Below are 18,160 nucleotides of genomic sequence, written 5' to 3'. Positions count from 1 at the left end.
AAGGAAATTTTTTGTACATACAACTTTATTTAATCATTTTAATAAAAATATTTTTTAATAAATAACCGTTTCTTGTTTTTCTCCACCCTTGTCAGAATAAAATGGTGCATAGGGCACTGTTTTTTTTTGTTTTTTTTTGAGAAGCCGCCATTTTGTCCAAAAAAATATTTTGCTTATTCCTTACTGTAACGAAATCCGTTGGGTGTTATATTTTAGATAATCCAGTGGAAAGTTATCGTGGTCATCGCAAGGCGCCTTTCTTGAGAGGAGATCCTGGAGATCAGCTATAGCAGCTTTCAAAATTATTATTTTTATAAATAAAAAATGTTAAAATATAGTTAAAAGTTGCCATAATATGTGTACAAATTTTTACATTGATAAATTTAAAGGTCTTCTCAGAAAAAATTCTTGAAAAATAGCTATTTTTGGGCCTCCTGACTGTGTTAAACCCCCAGAGCAATAATGCGTAACCTAGAGAGACGCCCTATCACTATGTTTCATAGAACGCAAGTGATGTTGGTTTGTTGGTTAGAAAACAAATTGGTGGCCATTTTGTTTTGTTCGACAACATATGCGTAACGGTTCGATCGGATGCTTTTGTCGCTGTGCTTGACTTTGTTTGTAAATAACTTGGATATTTACGTTATAATAAATAAAGAATAGATTTTACGGTGAGCGTCAAAGCTGTTAAAGGAGTCAGTTTTCACAGGGAATTGATTCCCAATATTTTCCCATGATTTACATTGATTTTTGGCATTTATTGTCCCGACACGTGTATTATGTTGCTTAAAAACTTTCCTTATATCAACATATTTACTTCAGATACTATTTTTTCTCAATTTAGGGGACAAATTTGTGAATTAAAGTATGTTTACTGTTGATAATGACAGTTGATTACGGGCAATATGTCGGGGCCGCACTAGGCATCCATATAAAGTTTAAGTCTTTATCGAGTAGAGGTCGATTCAAATTTTACTCGAAAATAGCAACGTTAACCTTGAAATCGCATCTAAAATGACGTGTCCAAATTTCAGGCCGCTACGACTCGGCGTTTCGGAGATGTGACGGACAAACAGACAAACTCAACACGGGACTTTGGTTCCACAGAGCTGGGATTTATGTCTCAATAAATGTAACATAAGTATATTGTGAATAAAATGAATAAATAAATAAAAAAATAAACACACACATGTTTTTTCAGTTTTATAAAATAAATATAGGCAAATTATAGAAAAATAAATTGGAATAACCCTGCAATAAAAAATACACAGGCACATATTTAAAAGTATTTACAATGCAAATAAATATCCTTTTGGCAATTCTCGAGCTGAGCACGGCCCATTGTTTTGCTGCGAACTGTAGCCAACCTAATACCAAATAGTCGTAGAATGGTTTTCCTACGTTTGGGCTCCTCTGTAGCTTGGCGCATTCTTACTCTGAGATATAACCCCTTAAAGTATTTTGACAACTAAGGGGTTCTACTTTTAAATGCAGGCACAACTCTTAGACGACAACTCGTGACGTCACAGGCGGTATTTTAAAAATCAGCGATGAAAAATATTGACAAAAAATGTTTGGCTTTGTTTAATACTCTTAACATAAAAGGAATTCGTTGTCTGTTTTCGAGTATTTTTTTCTTAGAAAGGGAAGAACTTGTGATCCTTCCACATCGCCACGGCCACGACTCTGAAGTCCTTGTTGAAGGAGTCGATCTGGGCGATCTCCTCATCGGTCAGGCGGAAATCAAAGACCTGGATGTTCTGCGCGATGCGATTCGGCGTGACCGACTTGGGGATGACAACCGCTCCGCAGTCCAGCTAAAAAAAATCAAACTGAAGATATAACGGGCGTTAACACAAGGAACTCTGCATCCCAGATGAACTAGCTGACAGGCGTCTCACGCTTAGATCAGCTACGTCTACGGCGAGAGGAAAAGTTATTATACCTCTACGCAAACAGCGCACTAAATTCAGCGAATGCGCATTTGCGGTCGCAGGCCCTACGGCGTGGAATGCTCTCCCAGCAGAGGTGCGAAGCTGTGAGAGTGAAGTGATGATTCGGAAAAAGCTTAAAACCCACTTGTTCTCTAAATCATTTGAATAAATCTGTAGCATGTGACAACAAAATAAATTGTTTTAATTAAATTACAAATTTAAAAGCTTCAATTAAATTTATTTATCTATAGAACCACTATGTTAAGCGCCCCTGAGGTATTACGAAAATGACTATATTTAGATTTCACACACGTAACTGTGTTCTTCATCCGCCAGGACACGGTTAAGCCGTATTTGAATGAAACTCACCAAGTAACGCAACACAACTTGAGTGCTGGTTTTCCCATACTTTTTTCCAATCTTCGTCAGTATGGGATCGTCCAAACGAGGGGCCGGCGAACTAGGGTTCGTCTTCGTCTCGGGCATCGAGCCAAAAGGGCTGTATGCAGTCAGTACGATTCCCTGCTCCCTGCAGTACTTCAGAAGACCCTTTTGCGTCAGGTTGGGATTCATCTGAAAGTTTCGAGATACCCAAAATATTTGAATCTTTATATATACAGTCGACTTTGGTTATTACGAGGAAGATGGGACCACTTGAATTTGCTCGTTATAAGCGATACTCGTTATAACAGAGAAAGGTTTTTTTATACAATCGCTATTGCACATTGTCACTAAGTAAACACATATGTGTACATATCAATTATCCATTTTAAAACATTCTTAAATGCACTGTTTGAAACTAATTATTAATGTCGTAATAAAACTTTCTTTTTCATACAATTTTTTCTCTGTTTTTGATGTGTATTATTATTTATTATTATCTTTTTCTGAAATTAATGTATTAAATATTTTTGTGTACCAGATATTAGGTACTCTAATTTTCTTGCCTCCTCTTTCACAGTAGTAGCCGCTCGATTGTGGAATAATCAGAGAGATAAAACACATTGACGATTGTAACATTTTGTCCTATAATTTGTCCAAATTAAACATCTGGTGCCAACAAAATAAATTACAACTCAATATAAGCAAATGTCAAGCTATGAGATTCTATAAAATAAAATATCCGATTCTATTTAATTACATGTTAAATCAAATTAAAATTACTGATGTTTCTACCGTGAGCGATCTGGGTGTTTTGTTTGATTCAAAATTATTATTTAAAGAGCACATTATTAAAATATCTAACAAAGCTGTAAAATTATTAGGATTTGTACTTAGAACCGGAAAAGATTTTAATAATATAAACACATTAAAATATCTTTACACATCTCTAGTTAGAAGCCAACTAGATTATAATTCTCCAATATGGTCACCTTATCAAATCACCTTCTCAGATTCTATTGAGAGAATTCAGAATAAATTTCTTAGATATATTCATTTTAAGATGGGTTTTTCTACTAATCAATTAAATTATAACAAAATTTTAGACTCTCTTAAATTAACTAAATTGCAAGAACGAAGAACATTGACCGATCTTATGACTTTATATAAAATAATAAAACCGATGTTTGATACCCCTGATCTACTGAAATTGATTTCATTCTATGTACCACCTAGATTAAGCAGAACATCTACAACATTTTATTGTCAAAATTGTCGAACGGTAGCTCAATATAACTCACCTATTGTTAGATTACAGAATACCGGGAATGAATATGCATCACATTTTGATATATTTAGTTTATCTCTGCCTAACCTAAAAAATAAAGTGACCAACATATTTTTATCAAAAAGAGCAAATCATCTTCAGAAGATTGGGTTGGAATAGTTATAATTTGATATAATTTGATTGATTAATGTATTTTGTTATTGTATAATTTCTTTAAAATATGTATGTATTTCAAGTAATTAATAATGTGTATAGTACGAGTATATTAATATTTCATACTCGATTTTTTTTTATTTTTAATATTTTTATTTCTAAGCACTCTTTATACCACATATATGTAAATGGCAGAAATGCCGTATATAAATAAATAAATCTACCCATTAATGTTAGAAACCCTTCTTTATTTACATTTAAGTCAAGATTGAAATTTCACTATCTAAATATTTAAATTGTTCCTTTATCCTTCTTCTTCCTTCCCATCCCCTCTCCTCTCTTCATAGTATAGTGTTAATTTATTTTTTTAAATAAATTTATTTTTGTTAATCTTTGCTTTTAATTTTTGTATAAAATTGTAAGATTCAATATGTCCATGTATTTATAATTTTCTCAAACTGAACGGTTTGGGTAGGTAGGAAGAAATTCCCTTAAGGCAATATGCCCGCCCTTATATGTATATATATTGTATACGTATATAAAGTGTCAAATAAATAAATATTTTAGAGCGTAGATATGTGTACCGTGACGAACGCTTCCCCTTGTTTCATATCGATGTACCTACCCAAAACTTGAAGGTGGGGGGTCGGTAGTATATCTTTATAATCGCTAGAGGGGATTTATCTTCAACTATACCGTCAAGGTATGTATGACGTCTTTATCTTCCCATCATAATCGAGGCCCAGGAAATCAAGAATTGTGGCCGAACGCACCAAACATTACATTTTAACCTACCTCCACTTGATTGACGGCGGGGCGTATCTTGCAAGCCCCGAGCAGCCTCTCCAGCTGCGGGATGGAGAAGTTGGAGACTCCGATTGTCCTGGCGATGCCCAGCTCTACGCATTCTTCCATCCCACGCCAAGTCTCCAAATAATCGGTGTCGGAGTAAGACCCATCTTCCTGGAAACATCAATACAGGTAAACGTCGTTTTCACGAGTAACCAGCGTAAACTGAACGCAAATATAATGGAAGATATTTATATATTTTTGTTTTGTTACAATAAACATAATAATAAAACGGAATTTTTAAAAAATAAAGCATAATTACATATCAACGAAATACATATTAATAGAAAAATAGTGAACAAAAAATCCCACAAAGGCATGGCTTGTTCGTGGGTATACACACGTGCGTTTCCAGAAATTCTCCAGCAGCCTAGTGGACCACATGGTGACGATATCTACCTACTGTCTACAAAAGGTTCTCTTCGGACATCTATCTCCCTTTGTTAACCATGGAGTTGAAACAGTGTTTTATTTTTTTATTGCTTAGTTCTTGGCATGAACACTTGACAAACTTACTACTATGCTCTATTTTTTATAAATTTATTGATATCATTCTAACTTTGCTGGAATTCCACTCGTCCATGCGCTTTGTAGCTGCACGATGATTGCTTATCTAGCTTTCATATACCAACTTAAAAATACCTCAATTTTATAAATGGGGTCTAGAATTCCAATCGTCTATGCGCTTAGTAGCTGCAAGACGTGTTGTAATCTTACTCCTTTTTATTATTCATATATTTTTATTTTTTTTAGTATCATTAATATACTAAATTTATTTGTCAATTTTTAAAATGTGTAAATGGGAGCTAAATTTCTAACTGTCTATGCGCTCTGTAGCTGCAAGACGTCCTGTAATCTAGCTCCTATCTATTATAATTTTTTATTGATCTTAATTGAAAACGAGGAACTAGAATCCCAACCGTCCATGCGCTCTGTAGCTGCAAGACGTACTGGGATATTTATTAATTGTACAGCGCCCTTGAGGTGATTTTCACAAAAATGGCGCTATATAAATTATCCAACTATATATATATATATATATACAAGAAAATGCTAATGAATTTTTGCTATTATAATAAATAATGGACAGTTATAATATTTTTATATAACATAAGAAAGAAAAAATAAAATATTCTGTAAAAGATAATATGGTTTTTTTTTTATAGTAATTAAAAAAGTAAAAAATATTTTTTAAAAACACAAAAATATTCCTTATTATTAAAGGGCAACAAAATAAATCATAGAAAAAAAGAGTTCATATCTTTAGTTTGAATCCAGGATAGTGCGTGTTTTTTAAAAGAAGGAAAATTTTGAAAGTTTGGAATCAATGAAATATTATCAGTAAAAAAAGAATTTTAAAAATTTGGACCTATAAAATATGCATGTCTCTGTGCTGGCCTCGCCTCGTTTTACAATGTGCTATTTCTAACACACGATTTTTTCTTTGACTTGATCTGTTTGAATTACTTGTAAATAAATTTTGGTTCTTAAATATATATAGGTTAGGTTCCGTGTCAAAATTCTAAGAACAATCTAACATGTTTATTTAATACATATCCTTTATATATTCTAAATAAATTATAAAAGTATTTAATAACTACAGTTTAAATTCATTTACAAAATAAATAATAATCTCTTGATATAAATAATGATTTTTTTATAATAAATACTAACTCGCCAGTTTGTCGGTACTAAATTAAATTCTCACACTTTTTTGAAAAAAAGCATCCAATTTCATCTGCTTTGATTGTTGCTTCCTTTCTTGCAGAATCATAGAATAAACTACATATATTTGAATATTCTTTTAATTTTAATAGTAAGAAAATTAAAAATACAATCATTTCTTTTTATTTTTCTTAAAAACAAGACGAAAACTAACTCGGAAAATATTCCACACATACAATAGGCTGCTCGCGTACGCGGTAATAGAATAAAACAACGTGTAAAAGTGTGTCTGCCATTAGAATTTCGGCGCCTACTGATGTCTGGAGTCAGCCGAACCAAGGGATCCCACGCCGGCATCAATTGGCGTCATTGTAAATCGGCACAAACGCAAAACGTCGTTTACCTGTACTGTCAATACGCATTTTATTGGATCGAGGAAAAGGGGGAATAGAATGAGGAATTCCAGCCCAACCCGGAATTAAATTTAAAAAATGTTTTTTTTTTGTGCATACGTGAATATTTAAAAAATTTGGAGTAGGATGAAATATCCCAAAAACGCACGCAAAAATAAATAAAAAATGTTAAAAATAGTATTCATTTTTAAATCGTAAATAATGACGTCACTCCGTATATCTACGTGTAGTATTTCCGGTTTCCGCTTAAAGCCCCCGCAACGTTTTGACCATAGAAAAAAAAGAGTACAATTTGTATAATTTGACATTTCAACCAGAGATTATGTCAACTTTCTAGGTTTTCCTAAATCGAAACGTTCGTAAAAACAACCATAACATAGAAATGAGCAAATTACGATCAACTAAATGAAGTAATCAACGCAATATTCCATAGATTCTTGTCAGGTCAGTGAAAGTAAGAACGCCAACCGTTTCATGACGTCACTACTGAAAAGTGACACACTGATTACAGTCATTTGGCGCGGTATTTGATAAATGTAACTTTCAAAAATCATATCTTTGTAAAAAACGCACAAAAAAAAAATTGCTTAGTTAAATAGTACGCTAATAGAAAATAAATAAATTAGGAAACAGTGGAATTCCTCATTCTTCACTAACAGGGATTGTTAGCCTTTGAGTTGAGAAATGGGAGACTCTCAGGGGTGCCCAATAATATCTCATATTTTAGAGAATGTGTAGTCATCATAATTCCATGTCCGCTCTCTAGAGGCGTCCACAAAGAGCCTTCAGGCAACTCTCCCGTGCATCCTCTCAAGTCAGATTGAACTGCCGACGAACAGTCAGCGACGGACGTCCGGGACGTCGAGAACCTGATTCCTTGTGAAGTAGGCAAGGCTTTTGCAGTATATCCAGCCAATTCCTCACATCACAACTGGCCGGCCTTGTACTGGGGATGCCTCCTGAGAGCGTTGACCACGCTTCCCTATTTACAAGGCATCATCAGGTTCTCGACGTACGCTGCTGACTGTTCGTCGGTAGTAATGTCGGAACGAGGCGCGAACCTGACTTGGGATGATGCACCGGAGATAGCAGCTGACATAAATGTCTGGCGGCTCTTCGTGGACACTTCATTTTAACAGTCCTCAACCAAGATGACTCCTGGATGGTATGGTGAAGCGGAAAGGAGAGGAAGAAAGGACTTACCTTTTGACCGATGGGCCAGTGTATGAGATATAGGTCCACGTAGTCAAGTCCGAAACGTTTGAGCGATTCCTTTAGAGAGGGGACCACTTTCTCCTTTTCGTGTCGATCGTTCCACAACTGAAAAAAACATCATGAAGTTAGCTTTAGTTTACAGCAAAACAATGGGCCTAAGTACCAGTGGCGAACGGTGAATATTTTTATAGGCAAGCTACAAAAAAATATCACAATAGGGATATCACTCAAATATTTATTAATTTTATATTTTATATCTCCCTTATTTCTTAACAGATTTTAATAAGAATATTATGGGCTTGTGATTTTTTAGATTAATTTATTAGCTCATAAAAAGCCACTTAAATCAGCCAATGACAGATCATAAGTCCTGTAAATGCCTAGACTCCCATAAACCCTTCTCAAAAATGTTTTCCCTCTCTGTTGCAACAAACAGCTGGTTTTGTTTAGTAAGAAAAGCGTTACCTTAGTCGTCAGAAAGACGTCTTCCCTTTTGACAGTTCCGTCGGCCATTTTGTTGCAAATCCCCCGACCCACCTCAGCTTCGTTGTCGTAGAACGCCGCCGTGTCGATGTGGCGATACCCCGAACTGATGGCGGCCTCCACGGCCAGCTGGCATTGCAAATCTTTACTGCCTCCGCGCTGAAACCCACAAGCAATTTGCTCAATTTCAATAGGGTATTATCCCTCGGGAGGAATATCGGATTTAACCTACTCTACAAATAAAAGATCTTTTAAGATTCTCCTAGAGTTTATATAAGCCCTTATAAAGAATATTTTCGTTTGGAAAATAAGGTCTTTCGAAAACGATCGTTTCGTAAGTTGGTAATATTTTATTTTTCAGTCTACACTCACTTAGAAGGTTGCAAAAATTCTTACCCATTAATACTAAATGCACCTTTGTTCAAGCATTACTACTACCCATTCTAGATTACGCTGATGTTTCCACGACTGATTTAAGCTGTGAGCAACTCGATAAACTTAAACGACTTCAAAATACATGCATAAGGTACATTTTTGGTCTTAGGAAATATGACCACATTTCTGATTATCGAAGGCAACTGAAATGGCTCAAAATTAGACAGCGGAGAGACTATCACTCCCTCTCACTTCTGCTCAATGTACTTCTTAGTCCTAACGCTCCTATATACCTGCGTGAAAAATTTCAACGCTTATCAGTTCATGGTTTACCTCTTCGTTCTAATTCTCAAGGCACTCTCTTAATACCCATCCACAATTCCTCTTTCTTCTCTAACTCATATAGTGTCCATGCGGCTCGACTGTGGAATCATCTCCCATCCACCATCAAAGAGATTACTACAGTATCTCTGTTTAAATCACGTCTGAAGAAACATCTCTTTTCTCTTCCTTAATCTCTCCTCCTTTCCTTTTTCCCATTGAGTAATAGTTTTGATTTAAGGTAATTTATAAACAAATACGTTTATTTTTATATATCTTTGGCTTTTTAATCTTTTTTTCTATTTAATATGTTCTGTAACTTGAATTATAAAAATAAAACTTTTATTTTATTGGTTGGTTGGAAGAAATTGCCATTTGGGTAAGTCCGCCAATGTAATATTAACATTATGTACAAAAAGTTAAATAAATAAATAATAAATTCTGTCACAGTAGTTCACGAGTAATGCATTCATTTTAATGTTGGTAATGCCACAGGGCACAGCTAGAAATATAAGGAGAGTTGTCTATGCATATTATCTTAAGCCCACTCCTTACCCACTCCACACTTCAGTTCCAGACTCTGACAGATGAAAATTTTAATATCTACGAACACGCGCAGTGCAAAGATCTACATATTGCTGAAAACCGCACGAAAATTGGTTAAACCGTTTAGGAGGAGTTCAGCGACATCACACGTACAGAAGAATTATATAAGTAAAGATTATTTCATTAATTTTTAAATAATTTCATTTTAATTTATAAATTGTACATTATTAATTTTGTTTAAAAGTGTGTTGTATTTATGTCTTTTAAATAGCATTTATCATTGTTTGTAGACCAAATAAATAAAAAGCAGGCAGCCTTTGCCATATCTCGTGTACTACTTTTTGTCCAAGTTCTTCTTCCTTTAGTTGTTGAGCCGGTTGACCGAAATGGAAAGAACAGCTAGGCTCGGCAGTCGATTCCAGTCTGAAACCGTCGATTCCAGTCTGGAAAGGAGGCTTATCTCGGGATTGGGGACGATTGAGCTTCCAGTTATGGATAATAATAATTGACTGATTTATATAGCGCCATTTTCGTGAAAAATCACATCAAGGGCGCTTAACAATTGTACACTCAAACTTACATTCTAACTGAGCTAAACTGACATATAATATTTTCTGATTTAAAATTGAAGATAAGATAAACTGAAGAAGTGAGATTTCAGTTTGGATCTGAACTTACTAGGCCTGTCGATGATTCGTAAGTTTGAAGGCAATCGGTTCCAGGCAGAGGGGCCGGCAACGGCAAAAGCACGATCTCCGAATCTAGTGTTTGGAGAGCGCCAGATTTCGACAAGTTTTCCTCTGCCTGAATCAAATACTGGCCTAAGAGTAGATGTTCTTTGACATGTATTTTCCCTAATACAAAGCTCCGATAGTTATTTTGAAGCCATTTCATGAAGGGATTTGAATACTGTCCAGCAAAGCTTGTATTTTATTATCTCTGGGCTTTTTAACCAGTGCAAATCTCGAAGATGTCGTGAGATGTGAGAATATTTTTTACTCCCGTAATAAGCCTCGCTGCTGCATTGAAGGTGTTGGGATTTAACCCCATTGGAAGAACGACGGAGAAAGGGGACTTGATAGAAACTTGATGGAGATATGATAAACAGGTAAAAAGTTAATGGCAATATATATACATATGGGCACGCATTCTCGCTGCATTTTTACCACTAACAACACAGCGCAAGACACATCGGAATTGCCCGACGTCGGCACGGTCGGAGCTCGCCAGAATCTGCGTGTGCCCGGTCGACTTCGGTTCAGTTCGCTTTTGCTCTCTCTTTCTAAAACTTACAAATACCCGCATCATGTAAATTCGTGTCACGGTTAATTCATTCAGTGTTGAACTTAATTTAATCACATCTTTGTGTATCTTATATTCATCATATTATCTATTAAATCTCAGAACAATGTAAGTAAAACTTTTATTTAATTTCACGCTACCTTGCAACGAAACTGCGGTAAGGCAAACCAACCATTTCATTTTAACAAAAGATTTCACTACATACATAAGTATTAGGGCAAAAATGCAGTTTAATATTTATACAATGCAAAAAAACGCGGTGATACAATATGATACAAATAGATTGAGGGATACACTAGGACATTTACACTATAAGACAGGCATGTGAAGAGACATTTATACAACAAGACGGGGATATGAAGAGACATTTATACAATAAGACGGGGATACTGTGAGACATTTACGCAATAAGACTGGGATACTATGAGACATTTACACAAGAAGACGAGGATACGAAGAGACTTATGCACTGTAAGAGTGAGATATTACAAGATATTTATAAAATTAGAGGGAGTTACAGTGAGATATTTATACAATAAGATGGGGATGCAAATAGACATTGATACAATGAGATGGGAATACGAAGAGACATTTATACAATACGGGGATACAAAGAGACATTTATATAAGAGGAATTTAGTCATACAGTAATAAATTATACCCAAACTGACCTGCTGTTGCGCCAGGGTAGGCAGAGAATCTGTCGCACTCCCAGACAGGTCAAAATTTAGCTGCATTAAAACAATTATCAAAAATTGGTTTAATAAGAAACAGTTCCCCTCAACCAATGGTGCATAAGGCACTGCATTAGCACACCAATAACTGAATATATTGATGATGTGTTGCATAATAGTGGCCGGCTGAAGTGTCGGCTTTGGTTTCAACCAAAACTAGACCGAAACTTAAATTCGGTATATCCTCGATATGCGGTATGCAGAGTCAATCGGTCACAACCCCAACGAATGAGATGGAGTAGGAATGGATGCCACTAACCTGGTTCGTTCTTGGTGGAATTGCGGTGGTCCGACTGGTCAATTGCGAGCGGCACCAACACTAGGACAGGCCCCCGATCTGGAGCTGAACACTGGTGGTTAGTGGAAACAAAGTCTATGATGCGGCACACGTTCAACAAAATAAACGCGCGATTCACGACACGAGGTCTTATTGTGGCGGATGATCAAAGGATACTAAGGTGGGAAGTGAACAATTGTTGTGCGTAAAAAGAATGTCGAAGTTGTGACAATAATCGACAAATGCACACCCAAGCTACATCTGATGAAACAGTTTCACAAATAATTATTAAACTGTTATTTGCAACGAGCCACGCTGCTCTAAACTGATATTAAAAAAACAATTTAATTTTTTTACATTTCATGTGGGGAGAGGGGGGCACAATTTTATACAGGCACTTTTAAACTGTTATTTTTAAAAGTTTCATTTGATACCCTGTGGTTGCGAATTATGTGTGGGTGTGCATTTGTCGATTATTGTCACAACTTCGACATTCTTTGTACCCACAACAACTTCCCACCTTAGTATCCTTTGATCATCCGCCACAATAAGACCTCGTGTCGTGAATCGCGCGTTTATTTTGTTGAACGTGTGCCGCATCATAGACTTTGTTTCCACCAACCACCAGTGTTCAGCTCCAGATCGGGGGCCTATCCTAGTGTTGGAGCCGCTCGCAATTGACCAGTCAGACTACCGCAATTCCATCAAGAACGAACCAGGTTAGTGGCTTCCATTCCTGATCCATTTCGTTTGTTGGGGTTGTGACTGATTGACATTGCATACCGCATATCGAGGATATTAATTTATTTATATATTAAATTTAAAATACAGTCCACTATATTGCCATGTTTGCGATCTCAAAAGGCCATGGTTGTTTAATCTATACATGGACAACTGTATGGAAGAGATAGAATGTATGGGTATTGGAGCAAAAATTGTTATTTTTTCAGTAAGCTGCTTGTTGTGTGCTAATGATGCAGTTCTGTTAGCAAGCAGCAAGGACGATTTGCAACAAATAGTCTCTAGAATGTATAATGTATGCCTGGGGAGCGAGTTGGCGATGAACGAAAGTAAGTAAAAAGTTATGGTATTTGAAAGGGATAGTGAGGTTACTGACTGCATAATAAATGTTAACAACGAATGTCTCGAACGAGTAGAAGAATTTGTATATCTGGGAAGCATGTTTTCATAAGATGGAAGAGTAGAAAAAGATGTTGAAAGGAGAATGAATGCGAGCAACAAAATGAACGGAGCACTAAGCACAGTAATTGCTAATAAAAATATGTCAATCGAAGCTAAACTGGCAGTGCACAACGGAGTTTTAGTCCCAATGTATGGAAAGTATGGAAGTGAAACATGGAACTGGCAGAGGAAGGATGAAAGCCGAGTTAACGCGGTTGAAATGCGATATATAAGACGAATGTTCGGGAAATCAATTTATGACAGGGTTACGAATGATGAAATCAGGCGAGAGCGTAAATCTGAGTATAGTATAATAGATAAGATTAAGAAAGGGTTTCTAGATGGTTTGGTCACGTAGAAAGAATGGTAAAACAAGTATATATGGCGAAAATGAACGGTAAAGTGAGACGAGGGCGACTGAGGAAGACGTGGCATGATCAGCTAAACCAAAATCTTAAGTCTGGTCATGTCAAAAGCAGACAGAACCGAAGGGCATGTATGACAAGATGTATGAATGTGGAAGAATCTAGGAATGTATGCCAGAATAGATGTGTGTGGCGGTCCATTCTCTCCGCCTACCCCTACGGGGAAATGGCGTGAGGGTACTAGTAGTAGTAGTAGTATCATAGAAGCTATGGTGGTGTTTGTTACCTACTAAACGTCGGGTTATGTCGACTGCCTAGTAGGTTCCACATAAATTGCTAAATATTTATCCGCGTTGATATCGTTCTGTAAAAATCGTCTCGTGAGAACAATTTTTACTTCACGCTCGTTTTGGATAAATCTTCAGACTAACATGGTATGTGCAATGCACAGATAGAGTAAAAGATTGTACTTACAGTTTTATTATCTTTTATTAATACAAAAGATACAAAATATAAATTTAACTAAACTTAATATAATAGAGAATGGAAATTTAAATTTATTTCAACAGAGAGGGGAAACATTTTTGAGAAGGGAATATGGAAGTCTAGCCATCTACAGGGCTTATGACCTGTCATTGGCTGGTTTAAGTGGCCACTTTACACACTGTGTAACCTCACCCACGTGATAAAGGTTTCAGCTCTTTTACTTCACAAAAGTCAACAGATGGAAGAGTTGAGGAAATGTGGATGTTTAAACATGGTCAGAATGGTGAATGTTACACAGTGTGTGAAGTGGCCACTTAAACCAGTCAATGACAGGTCATAAGCCCTGTTAATACCTAGACTTCCATATTTCCTTCTCAAAAATGTTTCCCTCTCTGTTGAAATAAATTTAAATATGAACAACTCCCTAGGGAGGAAATTCAGCCAGTCTGCAAGCATTTGGACATAATCAAAAATCGTTGAGAATGGAAATACTTAAAAATAACTCAAGGAATCTAATTTGTAAAACGTAAAATAAAGCAGTTGAGAAAAAGTATGAAATCGTAAAAATTAAAATTAAATCAAGTTTTTGTCTGAAGAACGTGTGTCACCGAGCACAGCCAAAACGCTTCTCGTCCTGTCCGGCGCTCGGACCTGGCGCGCGACGTCGCGTGTGACGTCTATAGTGTTGTCACAAAGCCCTAGGGCTTCGCCCCTCGCTAATTCTCGCCCCGCATTCGCGTGGGAATTTGTTTTTCCACCACAGTTTCATTTTCTAATGAGACCGTTACAGCTGTTTTAAAAGTGAATGTTTTTTTTTTCTTCTAGTGTCAGTTTATTTTTTTGCAAAACTGTTTCAGCTATTTTGAAAAAATAATTGTTTTAATATAACAGCTTTAAAATAACGGTTTAAATAAAACTGTTTTAAAATAACAGTTTAAAAAAATATATTACCATACGATACAAGGGCACAAAACGTAAACAGAATTCACAGGATATTATGACAGAGGCTAAGTTACTTACAGCGTACGTTCCAAGACCAAAAACTGGCATCTCCCTTCCATCATTCAGTTTGACCTTAGTTGAAGTCATCTTCTTGAATTCTGAAAATAAATACATATTTAAACATCCGCATTTTTTATTTATTTATTTTATTTATTCATACAAATACGTATACAGGGTGTTCTTTAAACCCTGTCACATCCGAAACCACAATGATCAGTATGGGCAAGAAGACATATTAGCATATTAAAAAAATATTTAGGACAAAGAAATTTATAAAAAATAAAATATTTAAATAAAACAAATGGTTGCTTACTTCCGCAGGGGAGAAGTGAGGGAAGCGCGGCGCAGTATCAGACTACCTCCTCACCCTCCTCGTGTCTGCCCTGCAGAAGTAAGCAACTATTTGCTTTTTTTATATTTTATTTTTTTAGAACGATAGGGACGAAGTTGTCAATTTTTTTAAAGTTCGAGATTAGCATTTAGCAAAAATTTACAAATCTGCTTTTCTTTCCATACTTTTATTTTTATTTGCTTTTTATATATCTTGATATTTTTATGTTTTTTCACTATGTACTTTTGTATAATTTAATTTAGTACGTACTATTATTTGGCATATGATTTATTGCTCCTATTTCTTACTATAGTATTGAGTGAGTTTCTAGAAAACATATCTTTTTTTATTTGTTTAATGCACAAAATACACAATTTTACATAGACACAATTATATGTTTTTTATGTCCCGACTTGTTAGAAATCTCAATTATCATTTCAATTATGTTTTTACATATATATTCTTTTTCTGTTGATTGGCTATAAATATATTTTTTTCTGTTGACGGCTTGGCCATGTGCTGCGGATGCCTCCTGAGAGCCCCAACCACGCTTGCCTACTTTACAAGGCATCGGGTTCTCGACGCCCTGGACGTCCACTGCTGACTGTTCGTCGGCAGTGAATTTGATTCAGTGATCGTTTGAAAGAAGACAACTTGTTATCAAAGAAATCAAGACTGGTATGTTTGTTGGCAGACCTGAGAATTCTGGGCATAGGGGAATAAAAACCATAGTTAGTTCTATCGTTATCGGTATGAAAGAGTAAGTTTTGCCTGAGGTTTCTAGTTGGGATATTTAATTTTATCGAGCTCAGTAGTTCAGGCGCATCAAAGAGTGTATTGAGAATTTTAAATAGGACTAGAAGGTCGGATTTATTTCGACAGACTCGAAGAGAGGATATATTTTAGCTAGTTTCTAACTCATTATACGTATATTAGGTTCTGGATAAGCCCAACCTCCAGCCTATCTCTTTTTTAAATCGACTTTGAACTGATTTAATATTAGATAACAGAGGAATACTCTAGGTGCGGGCGAACTAGGGAACAGAAGAGAGCTTTAAGGGTATTGATATTATTGAAGTTAGTTGTGCTTCTGTTAATAAATCCAAGAAGTTTTAAGGATTTATTGATAACATGTTCAATATGAATTGTAAAAGAAAGTTTAGTGTCAAGTATAATACCCAAATCTCGTATACTAGACACAGATGATAATATTTCATCGTTCAGTGAGTAGTCGTATATGATTGGATAACCTTGCACTTACTTAAGTTGAGATGTAGATTATTGGACGAGCACCAGGTGCTAAAAGACAGCTAATCAGATTGTAATACTGAACAATACCCTCATAAATTGATATTTTTATGTTTTTCCGTTGTTTATTTTTGAATTATTTAATTTACGACTCACTGTTATTCGGCAAATTATTTATTACTCAAATTTCTCACAGAGTGAGCTTATAGAAACCTTTTCTCAATTATTATTTCAAGTATATTTTAAATTATTTTATATTGATTTAAATATATTTATTTTGTAGTGATGGTTTTTGAAAGGGATGAAAATATAACTAAATGTGAGATCAGCGTGAACGGAGACATCCTGAATCAGGTAGAAGAATTTGTGTACCTGGGAAGTATGTTTACTAGGGACGGAAAGGCCGATAAAGATATTGAAAGGAGGGTGAGTGCCGGGAACAGGGTGAACGGTGCACTAAAATCTACTTTGGCAAACAAATGTTTATCGCAGGAGGCTAAACTAGCAGTTCACAACGGAGTTCTAGTTCCAACTCTAATGTATGGGAGCGAAGTATGGAATTGGAAAAATAATGATGAAAGTAGGTTGAATGCTGTCGAAATGCGATCCCTCAGGCGAATGTGTGGTAAAACGATGTATGATAGGTGCACAAATGTCGAGATCCGTGAAGTGTGTAAGGCTGAGACATGCATTATTGACAGAATCAAGAAAGGGGTGCTGCGTTGGTTTGGACATGTAGAGCGAATGGACAGCGAAAGAACGACTAAAAGGATCTACTATGCAAATGTTGATGGATGCAGAAAACGAGGAAGACCGAGAAAGACATGGCACGATCAAGTCCATCAAATACTTGAAGATGGACTTGTCAAAAGTAGGAATAATCGGCGTGCGTGCATAAGAAAATGTATGAATGTAGAGGAAGCGAGGTATGTATGCCAAGATAGAGTGTTATGGCGTTCTATCCTCTCTGCCTACCCCTACGGGGAAACGGCGTGATGGTTTGTTGTTGTTGTTGTTGTTGTTGTAGATTTGATTATGCATGTAACTAAATTTGTATGATTTATATTTTAATATTTATATCTGATTATTTTTTTACGTTGTCTTCTTTGGAATTATATTATTTATTATTTGTTTTTCTGTTCTAAGTTATTAAGATAACCCTCATATTCAAAATATGGCTATAGAATCACTGCTCTGAAACCGGACTTATTTTGATAAACCTTTGAAAAATACTTACCAGCAAAGAAAAACACAGATTCGATACGCAAAACGTTTTATTGAAGAGATTTTAACCCGACTTTTGTCCAATTTGACATTGACAGTGAAGTTTTATAACCAAATATTATCATGTTCCCAAAATGACGTAAAGATAAGAATTACTGCCATCTAACGAAACTTTCCGTAAGTATCATTATGTTTGGTTTGCGTCACGGGATAAAGCTAATTCATATCGACAACAGGTGACAGTAATGTCTTTTTCTTCTTTTTAAATTTTCCACTATTAAAAATATCACTGATTATATTATTTATAATTTAGCAGGGCCTCGATAATCATAAACGCTATCTTCATCTGTATATTTATTTATTTATTTAATCCAATATAAAATACA

The 18,160-nt window shown here is 35.6% G+C and overlaps 1 protein-coding gene across 1 annotated transcript; it reads right to left on the bottom strand.

Annotated features, from left to right (window-relative positions):
* Window positions 1-1,190: 1,190 nt before the first annotated feature.
* LOC148277782 (aldo-keto reductase AKR2E4-like) lies at window positions 1,191-17,915 on the bottom strand. The gene is made up of 7 exons (XM_088232418.1): window positions 17,788-17,915; window positions 14,990-15,069; window positions 8,364-8,540; window positions 7,887-8,003; window positions 4,552-4,719; window positions 2,304-2,507; window positions 1,191-1,817 (listed from the first exon to the last, which is right to left on the bottom strand). Exons 2-7 carry the CDS (start codon window positions 15,056-15,058, stop codon window positions 1,638-1,640), a joined length of 915 nt encoding a protein of 304 aa, XP_088088544.1. The 5' UTR covers window positions 15,059-15,069; window positions 17,788-17,915; the 3' UTR covers window positions 1,191-1,637.
* Window positions 17,916-18,160: the final 245 nt, after the last annotated feature.

Source organism: Micrasema longulum, unplaced genomic scaffold (genome assembly GCF_059751315.1).
Source record: "Micrasema longulum isolate JH-2025_06_02 unplaced genomic scaffold, ASM5975131v1 h1tg000982l, whole genome shotgun sequence".
NCBI lineage: Eukaryota > Metazoa > Arthropoda > Insecta > Trichoptera > Brachycentridae > Micrasema > Micrasema longulum.
Note: the sequence above shows the minus strand (reverse complement) of the source record. Positions and strands in the feature narration are given on the sequence as shown.